The 18,215-nt window shown below is 38.3% G+C and overlaps 1 protein-coding gene across 1 annotated transcript in view; it reads left to right on the forward strand.

Moving 5' to 3' along the window:
• The window catches only part of CCDC175 (coiled-coil domain containing 175), a 57,948-nt gene that overhangs the window by 23,400 nt on the left and 16,333 nt on the right, over positions 1-18,215 (forward strand). The window contains exons 9-14 of the mRNA XM_076003997.1: positions 3,581-3,717; positions 6,411-6,521; positions 9,148-9,219; positions 10,276-10,411; positions 10,980-11,111; positions 16,292-16,430. Coding sequence (XP_075860112.1) covers positions 3,581-3,717; positions 6,411-6,521; positions 9,148-9,219; positions 10,276-10,411; positions 10,980-11,111; positions 16,292-16,430 — 727 coding nt within the window. The remainder of the gene's footprint in view (positions 1-3,580; positions 3,718-6,410; positions 6,522-9,147; positions 9,220-10,275; positions 10,412-10,979; positions 11,112-16,291; positions 16,431-18,215) is intronic.

Below are 18,215 nucleotides of genomic sequence, written 5' to 3' on the forward strand. Positions count from 1 at the left end.
CACTTCAAAGGAAGCAGGGGCTCTGACCCATTTATTATTTTCACTAGGGTAGAAACTATTGTCTCTTAGTGACATCCAATCATAATTCTCATGAGTTATTGGAGGAAAGTTCAAAGACGATATTAAACTCTATTCTAACTATACTTTAACTTTTTTCTTCCAACATCTCTTCAATCTTCCATCTCCCCACCACTGCCAGCCCCGGTAACCATTTTACCCTCTACTTCTCTGAGTTCAACTTTTTTAGATTCCACATATAAGTGAGATCATGCAATATTTGTCTTTCTGTGCCTGAATTATTTCTCTTAACATAATGTCCTCCAGATTCATCCATGTTGTCACAAATAACAAGATTTCGTTTTTATTTTATTTTTATTTATTTATTTTATTTATTTTATCATATTATGGAGGTACAAATATTGTTAGGGTTACAAATATTGCCCCTTCCCCCCTCACTCCCCCCCATCTGTCCAATCCCCCGGTGGTGTGTGCATCATGCACGTTATGGAGGCATACACCCCTTTCCTCCTCCCCCCTACCACCTGCCCACCACCCGATAAAAAGTTTTGTTTTGATTTTTTTTTGACATTTTGGTTACATTGTATATCTTTGCCTCTTCCTAAGAAGGGTTAGAGTTATGCCCTTCCCTTCCTAAATACTTGCCACCTCCCTAAGATTGGGTCCCCCCGACTCCCGAATCCCTGGTGAGCATTGCCACCATTTGAAAACCATAGTTTTAATCAGTCAGTACCAATTTGATGGCGGAGTAGATGTAGGGCCTATTTTCCATGTCTTGTGTCACCTCACTTTGGATAACGGGCTTAAGCTTAATCCAGGATAGCATAAACGGTGCTAGCTCACCGTCATTTCTTAGGATGAAGTAATATTCCATTGTGAGCCTGTACCACATTTTAATTATCCACTCATGAATTGATGGGCTCTTGGGTTGCTTCCATGACCATGCAATAGTGAATTGTGCTGCTATAAACATTCGGGTGCAGATGTCTTTATAATAGAATGTCTTATGCTCTTTTGGGTAGATGCCCAACAATGCTATTGCTGGGTCAAATGGTATTTCTATTTCTAGCTGTTTGAGGTATCTCCAAATTCTTTTCCACAAAGGTTGCACTAATTTGCAGTCCCACCAGCAGTGTAGGATGTTCCTGTCTCTCAGCATCCTCACCAGCATTTGTTGTTTTGGGATTTCTTGATATAGGCCATTCTTACTGGGGTTAGGTGGTATCTCATTGTGGTTTTGATTTACATTTCTCTGATGATTAGAGATGTTGAGCATTTTTTATATGTTTGCATGCCATTATTCTGTCTTCTTTGGAGAAGTTTCTTTTCATTCTGTTGCCCATTTCTTGATGGGATTGTTTGCTTTTTTCTTGTTTATTCTTTTAAGTTCTAGATAGATTCTTGTTATTAGACCTTTATCAGAGGTATAGAGAGAAAATATTTTCTCCCACTCTGTGGGTTGTCTATTTGCTCTACTGATGGTTTCCTAAGATTTCTTTTTTAAAGCTGAATAATATTCCACTGTATATGTATGCCACATTTTCTTTATCCATTCATTTGTTGATGGACACTTAGGTTGATTCCATATTTTAGCTATTGTGAACAGTGTGACAATGAACATGGCAGTGCAGATATCTCTTTGCCAGACTGACTTCATTTCCTTTGAATATATACCCATTAGTGGGATTGCTGGATCTAACTCTTTTATTATGAAATACTATATATATATATATATATATATATATAACAATGCATAAACTATAAATGTATGGTCTTTATGTACAAACCTATCTATTTGATGAATGCAATTTTTTAATTTTAACGAAGTCTGGTTTATGGTTTATGAATCTTTCTTTTCCTTTCTGGTTAATGCTTTTTGTGTTCTATGTCATAAGGATATTCGCTTCCTTTATTTTCTAGAAGCTTTATTGTTTGACCTTTCACATTTAGGGCTATGAGCCATATCAAATTTGTGTGTGTGTGTGTGTGTGTGTGTGTGTGTGTGTTGTGAGATAGTGGTCAAGATTCATATTTTGCCATAAGGTTGTCCAACTAGCCTGCACCATTTAGTGAAAAGACAATCCTTTTCTATATTACAGTCACACTATTGTCGTACATTGTATGGATCATAAATATGTCCTAAATATATGTGTGGATTGTGGACTCTCTGTTCTGTTCATTTGTACTATTTATCTCTCCTTGCACTAAAACAATATTGTCATAATTAGTGACTTTAAAATAAATCTTTATAGCCAATGGTATAAATCCTTCAAGTTTGTTCTTCAAGACTGCTTCAGCTGTTATTGGCCCTTTGAATTATTATCAGTTTATCAAGTTCTGTCAACAAACCTGTTTGGATTTTGACTGGTATTATATTAAATTTATAAATCCATTTGAAGAGGATTTCACATTTATATAGTATTGAGGCTTCTAGTCCCTAAAGATGGCATATGTCTTACTTATTTTAGGTCTTCTTTGTTCTCTTTGCCTTAGTTGTTCAGGTTCACTATGATGTATCCAAATTTTTCTTTTTATTTATCCTCCTTGGGATTTATTTGGCTTTTTTAAATCTGCAAATTGCTATATTTCATAAGTTATCTAAATATTTCAGCCATTATCTGTTCATAGTCCTATTCTCTCTCCTGTCTTTCTGAGACTTCAATTATATGTATGTAGTTATTTATACTACTATATATAATATATATTACAATATAATCATATTATATAAATATATTGTACATATATGTATTTTCTACTTTTTATCTTCCCATGCTTAACTCTAGACAGAATGATCTTATTTGAGCTCTCAATTTTTGGTTATTATATTTTTTAATTGATACCTTTCAATTTGGTACCTTTTCAAATCAGCTATGTCATTCATTACTGTTTCTAATTCCCTGTCATAATTTTCAAGTATGTGTAATATTTCTTTGATCATAATAATCACAGAAGTTTTATAGTTCACTGTCTGAAAATTTCAATATCTAATGTGTTTGTGACTCTGTAGTCCATTTCTTTAGTCTGATGTTTCTGCCAGTTTTTGTTCATGCTGTCTTATATCCTTCTATTCCTGATAGAAAACTGTAAGCTGGACATTGTACTTGAAAGAATGTTTGCAAAAACAACTTGAGATGATGGTAACTTCCCCAGGAGCAGATTTGTATTCACTTCTGTCAGATGTGTGGCATGTTCCCAGTCCCAAACCACCTTAATCCACCTTAAGGTTCTCTGGTGATCAAAGTTAGGCTGGACCATCACTTATTAGCTTTCAATTTACCCTTATCCATAGGGTGAAGCTCCTTGTGTCTTCGACTACAGTGTTGAGAGATTTATCTGGCCTCCATACCTAGATGAGCTCCTCTTAACTGGCATCACCGCCTGAGCTTGCCACCCACCTCCCCACCCCTGCCCCATATGTGGGAAAATTATCTTCCATGAAACCAGTCAGTGTGCCAAAAAGGTTGGGGACCGCTGCAGAGAGTTGCCCATCTGATGCTGACTGACTGCCCTCAAAGGAACCGTGAAGCAAGTCCTCTCATTAAATTCTTTTGTTTTTCTCTAGATGGCTGAAAAAATACACAAAACTCGAGTAGAAAACAAAGAACTACAACAGAAAATGCATACTCTTATCAGGCAATATAAGATTGTCTTAATTGAGGAGGATAAAGTCTATATTCAGAAACGGAAGGCCCAAAATGAGTATGTTTCTACCCATAACCCATATGTGAACCAACATGCCATAGTTATGGTGTGCTTTTCTTGCTATCAAAGTAGTGACTCTCCACTTAACCTTATTTTAGTTTTAAAATCTACTAAAAACAATGAAATATTCTTTACTCAATAATAAATAAACACACCCCTCATCTGCCTCTGCAATACTAAGTAATGCTTTCCTTACCAGGATCAGATCAAATCCATAAAAACTAAATGCAGTATTTTTACTTCTAAATTAGATTCTTGAAAAAATAATTATGCTTTTCCCCTATGAGACTATCCAGAGAAACTATAAGAGTTGCCTTCATGAGAAACTGACTCCATGCCTGTATTCCCTTTCTCAGAGAAGGGTCTGGTTATTGACACTATTCCCTAACCCAGAGACTGGAAAGTTATTCAAGGAAATCTCCTATCTTTTTACTATCTGTTGGACTCCATCCAGTCACCAACGCTTGCTAATTCCACCTCCCAAATATTTCTCAACTATGTCCCATCCTCCTCTCCAACTCCATTCTTTTCGCCACTTTCAGCCTCTTTGGTTTGGCTTGCCTCTCAAAGTTCTTCTCATCTTCTCTTTATCACTCCAACTTGTCTACCTCCCTTCCACCAGAATGATCCTGCTGAAACAACCACCTTTCTGACTTCATTCCTGTTCATCACTCACTGGTTTTTAATCAACTGTGCACAAATCCTTTTGCCCCAATGGACTGCAAAGGGATCAGGGTGGTCACTCTGTCACACTAAGCACTATGTCCTCAGGACCTCATGCATTGCTTGGCAGGTAGTGGGCATTCACCAATGTTTTCTTAATAAATATTGTAGAATAATATTGCACGCATGAAATTATGTAAATAATAACCCATTTCTATACTCAAAATTAAATCACATGGAAGCATTATTACAGTGGACAGGCCAACTTATAGGAACCTGAGTTTGTGTTCATTGTTATAACATGTAAGCTGCAGAGACCTACAGCAATCATTTTCTCTCACACAATTGAACATACTACTGAGAATGATACTGTTCATATTCTTCAAGCAAAAACTTCCTCAGATCAATACTAAGTTATCAGTTTGAATCATAAAATGTGCTGATGAGAAATAACCATAACACTAAAAAGTTCATTATCCTTGTTGGTTTTGTCTTAGTCAGCTCAGGCTGCCATAGCCAAATACCATAGAGTGGCTGGCTTACCCCACAGAAATGTATTTCCTCACAGTTCTGGAGGGTGGAAGTCCGAGATCACGGTGCCAGCATGGTCAGGCCCTCTTCCTGGCTTGCAGATGGCCACTTTCTCTCTTGTCCTCACATCCTGGAGAGAGAGCAGGCAGGCTCGCTGGTGTCTTTTCTCCTAAGGGCACTAATCCCATCACGAGGGGCTCACCCTCATGACTTCATCCAAACCTCCCAAAGGCTCCAATTTTATAATGTGCTTGAACATTATCACAACACTCACCCCCCCATGATCTTCATATCTGCCATTCTGAATCACTTTAATTTTTATTTTAATTTTTTGCGATTAAAAAAAAAAAAAACAATGCTTGTACCTGACTTAAAAATTCAAATATAGAAATGTATAACTTAGAGAGTAAAAGTTACCCTAAGCTCTTCATTTCTTCATCTTGTTGAGGCTTAGGGTTTCAACATACAAATTCTGGAGGAGACGGGGAGTCACAGTTCAGTCCATAGCCATTTTAAAGAAATGTCACTTAGGTAAAATACTTTCTCTTACAGACAGGTTCCTATCAATGTCTGGGTATCTGAACAAAACTATAAATGTCTTTAAGGCTCCTTATTCTCTCCTGCAAATTGAGACAAAAAATAACTACTTTAAAAAAAAATGCCTCTTCAGTCCACGCACTGGGTCAAGCACTTTACATCTTGTTTAATCCTTCCATTTGGTGAGCAGGGGTATGGTAATGTCCATTTTATGGGTGGTGAAAGTGAGGCTTATCCACAGGTGAAGTTTCTTACCCAAGATCACACTGCTTGTAAGAAGTATAGACGGTAAGCAAAGTTGATCTGACCGCCTCCACCTTTCACAGAACATGACAGAATTGATAAATGCATCGAGAGACACACCCACTCAGAGAGATGCAGTACTGCTATAGAACTGTTCTTGTTTTGTGGTTCCTATGGCAGTGAATGTTCTTTCAGTGGCTTAGGAATTTTCAGCCATTTTCTGAAAATCTTACACATAAATTTAGATTTAGCTGCCACTAGCAAAAAGACTTTATTTTTACTAATTTATTTGGTAAATAGTTAGTGATCTGAACTCTCCAAGCTACTTTTGCAGTAGCTCATGTCTATAATCCCAGCACTTTGGGAGGCCAAGGCAGGAGGATCACTTGAGGCCAGGAGTTTGAGACCAGCTTGGGCAACACAGTGAGACCCAGTTTGCTACAAAAAATAATTAAAAACTGAGCCTGGTGTGGTGGGGTGCCTGTAGTCCCAGATACTCGGGAGGCTGAGGCGGAAGGATGACTTGAGCCCAGGAGTTTGAGGCTACAGTGAACTATTATCATGCCACTGTACTCCAACCTGGACAACAGAGTGAGACCCTGGCCCTTATAAAATAAAATAAGTTCTTATTTGTGTTTGTACATTTTCTTATGCTGATGAATTAAAAATGATTGTGTCCATCTTCAACAAACAATAATTCTGCTTTTTCATGGTAGAAGTCAAGAACAACAGCAATTTATTTCTGGTAAAGAAAACTTCCTATCACAAAGAAAAGTAGACATCAAAAACATGGAAGATGGATATGGCACACTCCATGATCTTTATCGGTATATTTATTGCCTTTGAAACTTTTAATCTTTTCTCTGCATTTAATTTTTAATAAATGATAATAAATCTATGTCAATTTCTAATATGCTACAGAAAGGAAGTTTGTAGTTAGCTCTTTCTGTTTCACAGTCTAGAAAATTCATTTTCATTGAATTTTTCATTGATGGTATAGACAGGTTCTGAATTCTACTGAAGTTATTGGACCAGAGGAATGAACCAGTTGGGGGTCCAGTGACAAGAATGTGACTGAACAGTGTCACCACACCTACCCTCTATGATGTTCATTTCTGTCATTCTAAATCACTTTAAATTTTACCTTCTTTTTCTTATTAAAAAAGTAATGCCTGTGCCTGATTTTAAAATTCAAGTATAGAAATATATAACTTAGACAGTAAAAGTTACCCTAATCTTTCCATCTCTCCCCAGAGATAATGGCTTTAACAGCCTGCTATACACACTTTCAAATATATTAATATATAATTATATGTATGGGTATATCAAAAAGTTATACTCTTCTATAACTGGATTTTTTCCACTTAAAATTATACCCAGCAGAAGGATAAAACAAATAATATAAAATTGTAACATTTGGAGAAGTTGATGAAAGGTATATGGGAATTCTATGTATTGTTTTTTTACATTTATCTGTTGAGTTTGAAACTATTTCAAAATAAAGGGGGAAAATTATATATACAGAACATCTTTCCTCATTCTTTTCTCCAACTGCATAGTGTTCCTTTTACAGATTATACTATATTTTATTTAACCAGCACTCTATTGATGGACATTTGGATTTTTTTTTTTGTTTCCTATATTACCAACAATTTTTAAAGTTAACATCCTTTAACAGGACTCTGTCTACCTATGTGACTATTTGTAATAAAGTCCTAAAAGTTGAATTATGAGATCAAAGCAAGCTGCATATTTTTCATTTTTATAATTATTATCAAAATGTCCTACGTGAATATTCTGCCATTGTACAGTCCTGCTAACACTGAGCGTAAAACAATTTATAGTCTAGCTGGGCAGATGAAACAATTAATGAACCAGGCATGACTGTGAAAAATAGAATGTGAATACAGCCAGAGAGGAATAAAAGAAAGTGAAATTAAGGAGTCCTTCTTTGTTGTATAAAGATTTAAAACTTGAACTAGACTTTAAAGCAAGTCAGATTTTCCTGTTCGCTCATCAAATGAAGGAATAATATCACCACACACAAATCAGTCATAGACTGATTTGAATATAAAGACAGTGAAGCACCAGCTTATAGAACTACAATAAGGAGTGAGGAAAATTTGAGCACATGCCAATAGGAATCTGGAATGTGACAGAAAATGTAGGTCCCATGGTTGGTTGTCCCCATGTCATTAAATTATATATCTAGATATCTATTTTTCATTATGTCATCTTCAGACATAAAATTATGAACTACTCTTTACAAAAGAGTATGAAAATGGAATTGGATTGAATCAGGTTTTATTTTCCTCATGAAAATAATGAAAATTTTATCAGTTATTGTATCATCATTGCTCTGGTCACCAGGAAGCTCAAAGCAAAATTTGTGGCCTAGTATTGTTCTCCATTTAGGACTTTTTGTGTTCTTATTGCTTTATTTTAAACTGGTTGAAGTTCTTTGTAGATTATATTAAATATGTAAATAAACAAAATCAATAAGGTTGTAGCAAATTGTGAAGAATTGTGAAGAGGTCCAGGGGAGGATACGAGATTTATTTTAGTAGGAAATTGAAAGCCCATACTATAATTTCAAATAGAGAAAAAAACATGAGCACAGTTGTGTTTCTAGTTTAACAGTGTTTCATACTCCAGGTTTCACTTATAAATATTTCTACCCTTTAAATTTATTTAATAGCATTTCATATTATACATTTGATTTAAGAATATTTTTATCTTTCAAAACATATAAACCAGCATTTTACTTGTGCGGTTTTCAGTTCATTTCTGTGCATGAACACTTAACAGAGAAAAAAAGGAGAATAAAAATAAAGATATTTGTGACTTGTATAAGAACCTTCATATTTCTCTCCATCCTACCACAAGAAAATCTTCCATCCGCAATTACTACTTTTCCCTAGTTCAAGAATCTGTATTGGTTTGTGAATCATATATTGTATTAAATGAGAACTCAATCTAGAATTCAGAGTTCCTCAACAATTTGTTGACCTTAATTCCTCTTGTGTCATAGTGTTATTCTTCCCTTCATGTCCTCTGTAGACAGCAAAACTACCTCATGTCATAACAGAATCCTGACTCACTGCACCTTTTCTCTGTCTTTGCAGATTATTTCATCCTTTTCTTGGTAAGATTGCACCTCTCTTCAGACAATCCACTTTCTTCCCTCTGTTTAACACTAACTTACAGTAACCCTTCCTCCCCACAATCTCTTCTCTTTCCTTGGATATCCACCTCAATGCTTGCAAAATCAGTTTGCACTGCCACACAATTGCAATTGTCTATCAGTCCACCACTAAAATCTTCAGTTATTTCACAGGTTTGCTTTGCCTTCTAATGAGACCATAACCTTATTGAGCATAAGAATTATACATAAAGAGTCTCTTGTGTATCCTCCCACAAATACAAAATTCAATATCTTTTTCTTGTTTTTAGAGCAACAAAGGACATACTTCGGAAACAAATAAAATTCCTGGGTAAAAACCTGGAAAGGGAAATTCAGAGATGGTAAAAAAAAAAAAAGTTTATTTGTTATCAGTCATATATGTTATCTTAATGAACTATACAGAGTTCTTGTTGGTTACTGGAATCCCAGGGAATGATTTTCCTAAATTAAATTCTGTGTGAGTTCCCTCAGACCTAGATGTGTTTGTTAGTTTGATTTTTTGACATTGAACAGAATCAAAGTTTTTCATTTCAATTGAGTGAAGTCACCAAAGAGGAAAATTGCCAAGATTTGTGCAATGCCTTTTGCTCGTCCAGGCTTCTGTGTGAACCAGCAGGACAGGTGACTGACATGGGTGGTGAGAGAGGAGAGTGGTGAAGGCTGCAGCCTTTGCAGATGGGCTACTTTGGTTGTTCTGCCCTTACTAGCTCTGTGACCAAACCTAAGTTATTAATAATTTCTCTTTGCTCCCATCCCTATAAAGTGGGGGATGATAGTAGTACCTACATTATAAAGTAGTTTTGAATATAAATGAAATGAGCCATGTAAAATGCTGTATTTAGATCAGTGTACCTAAAAAGCACTTGCTAATACTAAGCTGTATTTTATTGTTGTTGTTATTATTTTCATTAATGTTATTATTTATAAAACTCCAATTGCACATTTTTACCATTCTCCAAACATGTCACTTTTTTATGTTGTGATAAGGAAAATTTGTGAACCCAGAGGCTTGAAATCTCTTATTAGCATATTAGGTAATTTAGGTAATTTCATTACTATTTTTGCACGGGCCTCTTCTTTTTTCATCTGTCCCTGAGCCTTCACCATTTCTACCCTTTACCCTTTGGCAAGATGCCAAATGTGGCTTGTTCCCTGTGCTATTTATTGGATATACAGGCATAACCTCTTACTCTGAAGCAACTTGCAGAGATGGCATGGAGACAGTTACTGTTTTGTCTTTTTTTTTTTTTTTTCCAGTTAACGTGCATAGTCTGCATCACTAATAACACAAACAATTTTGTGTAATCACAGTAAGACTTACTTTGCTTTGAATTTCTTTATCTTTTTGGTAAACTGCTATGTGAATTTAATGGTAATACTTTTGTTCTAATCTCTAGTGTTTTCTATCAGTGGAGACTAGCTTGTTTGAGAAAAATTCATGCACGTTGGACAAGCACAACACACTCTGAAATAGAAGATATTATAACAGGAATTGAGAAAGCAGAAGTTAGACGAATTGAATTACTTGAAGAGGTAAAAAAAAACCCAAGGAACTTAGAATTAGTTTCCTACATTGCATATCAGTAATTCTCCTTCATTATTTAATTAAATCTTATCTTATTAGAAGGTACTTTACTTCCTGCTGACTTTATATTTAGAGTAAATTATTTAATTTTCTTAAGAAATGTATTCATTTGCTGTATATTAACAAGGGAGATTTATCAAATAAAGTAGCAGTTCTCTCCAGAATATGCCTTTGAAGCAAGTAACCAGAAACTTACTGGAGGTTAGTGTTTAGGGGAAGGGGAACTAGCTTGAAAAATATGAGCCCAAGCATCATTTATTTAGCTCCTGTATTTACCCTCTGCCCAACCACCATGTCACACCCCTTCTATTCCTCATATCATTTATAAATATTGTTTCATGACAATCTTAATTTCTGGAGGGGAAAATAATCCCTCTCAGTGGTTACTGAGAAATCATATAGCCTGAAATCAGAAGCAAGTCTCATGCAAAGAGATATTAATCTACCTGGCTGTTTGAAAATGTAAGATTGATCACTGTAAGAAAAAATGACAAATCCTCATTTTTCTCTAATTAGACAAATGTGAGAAAAGCGGAGATCAGTGAATTTGTGGTAGATATTGAAAAAATTTCAACAGAATTAAAGGAAGATGAGCAGCAATTTGTTACCAAAGAAAAAAAGCTAATACAAGATTTAAGCAAATATGAGGTAAGTTTTATTTTGAGTGACCATATGGGGAGAGGGGGAATAATATTTCATGCTATTCTAATTAGTTAAATGTAAAACAAATCTTCCAGTATGAACAGGGCTACAATTTCATTCTGAATCTTTCTTTACTTTTCCTGAAGAAGAAATAAATCAATGAGAAATGTGTTTTCAGTTTAAATATATATATTTTTTATGAAGTGTGTGAGATATATAAATTGTGTAGAACTGCTAGCAACAGGCTTGGAGACAGGTGGAGCTTCACAGGAAGCCTTAGGAGCTGGCACAGGACTAGCCAGGGAGAGTAGCAAGGAGCAAAGGAGATTAAGAAAGTCAGTCTCAGAAATCCTCCTTAAAAAGTGGGTATCAGGCCGGGCGCAGTGGCTCACTCCTGTAATCCTAGCTCTCTGGGAGGCCGAGGCAGGTGGATTGCTCAAGGTCAGGAGTTCGAAACCAGCCTGAGCAAGAGCGAGACCTCGTCTCTACTATAAATAGAAAGAGATTAATTGGCCAACTAATATATATAGAAAAAATTAGCTGGGCATGGTGGCACATGCCTGTGGTCCCAGCTACTTGGGAGGCTGAGGCAGCAGGGTTGCTTGAGCCCAGGAGTTTGAGGTTGCTGTGAGCTAGGATGAAGCTTCAGCACTCACTCTAGCCTGGGCAACAAAGTGAGACTCTGTCTCAAAAAAAAAAAAAAAAAAGTGGGTATCATACTGACTTGGGAACTGCCAGAAACCATCCTGGGATGGGAGAGCACATGGATGCTGGGGGAGAGGTGGAGAGAAAAGGCACTGAAAGTACCCAGAGGTGGCAGGTCTGCAGAAACACAACAAAAAACACACCTCAAGGTGATAATATTTCCTTGAAAGGTAAGGGCATGTCTCTCAGAGGCAGCCATTGGTAAGAGAGGCTGAGGAGAAGAGGGGTGGTAGTACAGTGGCAGATGCCTTTCTGAAATTCATGAGGTTTGAAGAGGAAGAAAAGATCTTGGCTATACCAAAGAGGGGCTTTATTTGAAGGAAACAGTCTCTTACGGTAGCAAGAAAGTGGGGAACCTTTAAATTTCAAAGTTTAGAGTCTTAGCCTGATCCAGGCCCACTCCCTCACCCCACCCCATCCTGCCATATCCTGAGGAAACCCCCAAACAGCCAATTCTTTCTGACATGAATAACAAAATGGAAGCAGATACATCTTTCATACAAAAATACCAAAAGAGAAACAAGTGAAAAGATGAACAAAACTTTCCAACAAATGAAGAACACTGAGAAAAATGGTGGTGTGGAACGGATAAAAACAGTGATTAAACATTCTTTTGTGGAATTTAAAAAAAAAATAATTTAATAGAGGTGCAAAGGAAGATCATCCACGTGGAAATATAGGAACTCAGGGAAGAGATATCAGAAGGTGACGGCCAGAAAACAAGAAGAGGGGAAACGGAAACTGACACAACTCAGAGAACAAACAAAGGAGAGAAATTACACAAAGCCCGTCGCTATTAGGAGAAACAGAGGGGAGAAAGGTGGGGGGCGGGAAGCATTTCTCCGTTGATTGTAGCATATCTAGGTGCCTGGCATTCTTCTAGATGCTGAACGGACAAAAATGTCTGCCCTTATGGAGTTAACATTCTAGTGGGGGAAGTAAACGCCATAGAGAAAAATCAGCAGGGAAGTGGGACAGGACGAGCGTCTGTGATACAGTCGTGTGCGTTGTTAATAGGGGGGTCAGAGAAGGGTCCGGCCCTGAAGGGTGTGGGGGAGGGTGCGGCAGGAGATGGCTCCAGGCAGAGGGCACACTAAGCCCGAAGGTCCTGAGGGAGGACTGTCTTATCTGAGAAGTGACAAGTGGGGTGCACTGCTGGATAAGAGATGGGAGGGCCAGAGGTGGTAGGGAGTCATCTTCAGGAAGCGGATGCTGAGGTGGAATTAGGAGTGCAAAGTGTATGAGTGAGTAATATCTGTGAAAGGACTGGGCAGGAAAAGCTGTCAGGCCATGATGTAACCGGACACACTCTGTCAGGAGTTCCAGAGCACGGTTTGCCCGTTAGAAGAGCCCTGCCTTGGGCAGAAATGGCTGCACCCTTGCACCACCTCCTTGCTCAGTCACTGGGTGGGGGCCGCCCTGGGAAGAGCATGATGCTGGCTGAATAGCTGAGGCCCACCCTGAGGGAGCCAACCACTGGAAGTGTCAGCTAAACATGCTCGTGACAATGACATCTGAACATTTGAGTCCTCCCTGAAGGAGAGATCCATGTGGAGTATCTCTATGTCTGTCACATCCTTCTACGCCTTCGTAAGTACTTTGTCCTTTGCTCTGTCTGGGCTGGGAAGCCACTGGAGGGTTCTGAGTAGATGGCTGAAATATTCTGATTTTTTTTTTAAATAGGATCACTCTAGCTGCTAGGTTGAGTAGAATTTAGTAAAGCAAACAGTGGCTGCAAAAAGACTGATTAAGGAAGTGATAGCAATAACCCAAGTGAGGAATGAGGGGGCTTGAACTGGAATGGTAACTGAAGAGGCGATGAGAAGGGGTCAGCTTCTCAGACTTCTTTTGACTATAATGCTGACCCATTTGCCATCCTGCTTAATGGTAAAACAATGGGGAGGATCCTCTGAGAGTCATGAATAAGATAAGGAATAAGGATCCAATTTAACATACACAAGCCTACAATGCAATTAAGCAAGATGAATAAAATAGAAGCATAAGACTTCACAGAGGAGACTATTGGCATATTGCAAAAACTCAAGAAAATCAATGGCAAAACCACTACAGACAGCCCTCCAGCCTGCACTCTGCTTGCCAGGCTGAGTGCTCAGTGTGGGGCTGTGTCCATCCACACCAAATTCACACAAAGGCATAGACCAATGGCAGCCTGGGCACCATCATTAATATGGCAAAACCCCCATTCCCCCTTGATACTCACCATTAGTAGCCCTGGACACATTGTAATCCCCTTTCTGCCTTTGGTTCAGCGGCATGAGGAGCCCAAATGGAAACGAAGCAACCTCAGATTCTGGTTTATGGAACCACTCTACTCCCCAGTAGTGAGATCTCTGAACTGACAGCTCAAAGTCACAGGGAGGAAAGGCAAAGTCATTAGGTTTAATAATGAGAAGTCCCACTATCGCCTGGGTCTGTGACCCATAAACCCTATGGAAAATGGCTCTATTAATTAGTCACTGGTTCAGAATATAAACTTCCCTGTGTTGAGAAGTACTGTCTCCCAGGCAGTGCCGTGGCTGATTTTTCCACAAACCTGGCCCCAATATCCAGGGCCCTCTACTGTAATTCTCCTATCAGAGCTCATCATTATTATTATTATTATTATTGTACATTATTCTGATCCAGCTCAGACACCCAGAGCACCAATGGATCTACTGGGCCCTACAGCCCTGTATCTGGCGGAATTCGATCAGAGAAGCAGAGCCACCAGGAAAGGATTGTTTGTTGTAGGATTCAACCTTTCGTAATTGTGTGCACTGGTTACACAGTTGAGTAAGGCTGTCGGCATTACACCTGGTGCTGGCGCCCAAAGTCAGCAGGGCAGTCACCTGCTGCAGGGCTGTGTCCATCCACACCGAATTCACACACAGGCATGGACCGATGGCAGCCTGGGCACCATTATTATATAGCAGGAAGAAAGGAAAGATGGACAGGAAGTGAATGAAAGCAAGAACAAACTGAAACTCACAGGATGAGCTAACAGCAACAAGCATGGACTGAATCGGTCTTTCTCTGCCTTCCCAGGCTCCAACTTCAGGGAGGTGGGAGACCTGCAGCAGAAGCTGAAGCCCTACCCTAAATATGTGTAAGGCTCAGGAATCAGAGACGAGATGCTGAAGAAGGGTCTGGAAGGATCTGAAGAAGGTGCAGGCCTGACTGGCTGCTCTGCTCCAACAACCTGAGTTTGCAGACAAGCAACAACTGGCCTGAGCTACGCTGCACCTGTACCCCACACTCTCTTTCAGAGAGTAAAGCAAGAGCATGATTTGTCATCAAGGCAGTGTAGGCAATGGGGATGAATTAATGCACTCACACACCTGCTAATGTTTCCAGGCTATTCTTTTTTAGAGAACATAGGGTGGGTAATAGAGGATTGAGTTTCCTAATCTGCTCAATGTTGTAGTCTAGAGAAATGTAGTTTGCTTCTGCATTATGATATTTTAAATTATGGGGTTTTAATATACATTTTTGTCTTCTGTATTTATCCATAAGGATTCTAAGGATTCATAAGGATTCAGCAATTTGGGAGGGGACATATCAGGCCAGCATATCAATGTATAAATTAAGGTACAAGCAAGCTGCTCTATCAAAGATAGGCTTGTAGGGTGGCTCTGCCATCCTCAGCATGAGGCTGACATCTTGCAGGTCAAGTGGTAGCTTCCATTCTCATTCTCTTCCAGCCAGGGGCAGGATGAAAAGGAGAGCACACAGCCATTCCCGTTGCAGGGGCAAGTCCCAAAAGGGGCACACCTGACCTCTGTTCATAAACTCACTGCAAGGGAAGTCGTATGCTCAGCTAAAACTCAGGAGCTCTAATATTAAAGAAGGAGAGAATGGATATTAAAAGTCAGCTGGCAGTCTCTGCCTTAGTCACCACATTAAATCTATGCTGATCTGCTAAAAGAGGTCCAACTATTATTCCATTTGAAACTAAACAAAACCTGAGTTTGAATAAGTAACCAGGTTTCTTCATGTTTTGTTTAGGGCACTTTTTACCCATTTATTATAGTATTATATCTAATTATTTGTACCCCCTCCCAATTTCATCCACTTTTCTTAGAACTTGTGTATCCTGTTTTTATGCCCCCACACGCACCTTTTTTTTTTTTTTTTTTTTTGTAAAATATGACCAAAGGGAATTTTCTCAAATATGTTTTTTTGGGCTGTGTATATAGTAGCATTAATAGAAACATAGCAATAGAGATGTAGAAATGAAAGGATCTTTAGAGAGCCAATTGAATCTAATCTCCTTACTTTGTAGATTGCCAGAGAGTTGGTAAGTCAGCCAACAAATATTTATTAAACAATTCATATTTGCCGGATACCTTTCCATGCACCTCAGGTTAGAAGGAGACAAAGGCAGACAGAACTCTCCCCCTCAAAGAACTTCTATTCTACTCTAAATTGTCATATGAATTCTCCAAAATCATACTTCTCAATTAGCTTTATTTTCTTTAAAGGACATATATATTAAGGAAATACAAATTAACAAACAAAAGGAAGACGAACTAAATGAACATCTTTCAAAACTTCGCGAGGCAGAAGAGCTGTACAGAGAAAAAAGGAGAAGGTTGAAAGAGCTCAGTAATATTATTACAGGTACATGTGAAGCATTTAGTAATCAGCCTTGGTTCAGGTAAGGATTTCACTGTTGTCTTCTAACACAGGCGAGTCATCAACACAAGCCAATGGTGAAATTCATCCAACTTTTCCCATCACCTTGATGCTCTATTCTCTAGTTTTTGACTCACCTACTCATTTCTCCTCCACACCACAATCTTACTGTTGCTATTGCTAATATTTCCTTTTCCCTCTTAAAGGCTGTTTAAAATTAAGAATTAGTAGTTCACTATATTATGTTCTTTCTCTCTATTTGATAAAGATAGAACTAACTCATCTGCTATCATGTAGAGAATTTTTTTCTTACCACGAATTTACAATTTTTTTCTTTTTTTAAATACCAACAAAACAAAGACAAATGGATTTGCAAATTTTATATCATTTCCAGCTATGACTTTAACCATTTATCAAGTAGGTGCTCCTCAGATTGTTTTCACTAACCTCCTGCTAAGCTCAGAGATCTGAGCTGGGTTCAGATCTGGTGGTTAGTATAGGATGTGAAATATGCCCGAAAGTATGCACATGCTGAGCTCCATTTCATGGCATAATCATGTATGTTTAATGTAAAAATTATTATTTTCTCCACAAAAAATGGATGTGATCATCCAACCCTGCACTCAAGATCCAAAGTTCAGACATCCAGAATTATCCCAGAGATCTGAGTCTTGTCTTGCCTTTGGGAAATAGAAGATTGTTGTCCATGGAGTCCGTGCTGGTCTTTAAGCAGGAACAACTTCCAGAATTTGTATGAAAGAAGGGGCGTGGGACTCAGAAGGTCAGGACCAAAAGTTACAGAAAGAACTGGAATAGAAGCAAAAAACGTCCAGTAGGCTGGAAGTGGGAATGACTGGCTAGCAAAGATGGATATGGAGAGTGAAATTTAAATTGTGGTCTGTGTCAAAATGGGACATTCATATGCAAACCCAATATGCTCAGATGTAAAATAAACAAATATCCAGAAGGGGCTAGTGAGTATTGCTAAGTAAGGTAGGTTTTTTGTTTTTGTTTTCTTCAGAGAAGTTCTCACTCTTGTCTGGGCAGGAGTGCAGTGGCATCACCATAGCTTATTGCAACCTCAAACTGCTAAGCTCAAGCACTCTTCCTGCCTCAGCCTCCTGAGTAGCTGAGACTACAGGTGCACGCCACTGTGTCTGGCTAATTTTTCTATTTTTTGTAGAGATGGGGTCTTACTCTTGCTCAGTTTGGTTTCAAACTCCTGACTTCAAGCAATCCTCCCACCCCAACCTCCCAGAGTACTAGGATTACAGGTGTGAGCCGGTGGAAGGTAGATTTTTAGGAAGAGAAGAGTATTACAAAATATATACCTGGGTAACTGGTCTGGTTCCCATTCCTCACATTTCCCACTTCTTGTCAGGTTTTCGTTTAGTCAACTTAGGCAAGTTTTCTTGGTCTTTTACCCAAACGCACAATACATTACCTTATTCCTAACTTCCTACTTCCCTAAGATTTCTTCCTAACCCTCCATGTGCTAGTTAGAGGATATGTACATGGAACACTGAACAAATAAAAAAAAAGTGAGGCAATTTTTAACTCCAGGAGAAACAAAAAATTATACAAAAGGGAAATATTAATATAATCATACTACTATACCATTGGCTCATCAGTGAATAATTCTTACATTGTCATAATGATCTAAACAGTTCAAATCTAAACAAAACACCATAACTTTATGTGGGGTTACGGGGAGGAAATGTAGAGACTGTGTGTGTGGGTGGGGGACATGGATGGGAATGAGCATGCTAG

The sequence above is a fragment of the Microcebus murinus genome, chromosome 6, assembly GCF_040939455.1.
Source record: "Microcebus murinus isolate Inina chromosome 6, M.murinus_Inina_mat1.0, whole genome shotgun sequence".
NCBI classification, from domain to species: domain Eukaryota; kingdom Metazoa; phylum Chordata; class Mammalia; order Primates; family Cheirogaleidae; genus Microcebus; species Microcebus murinus.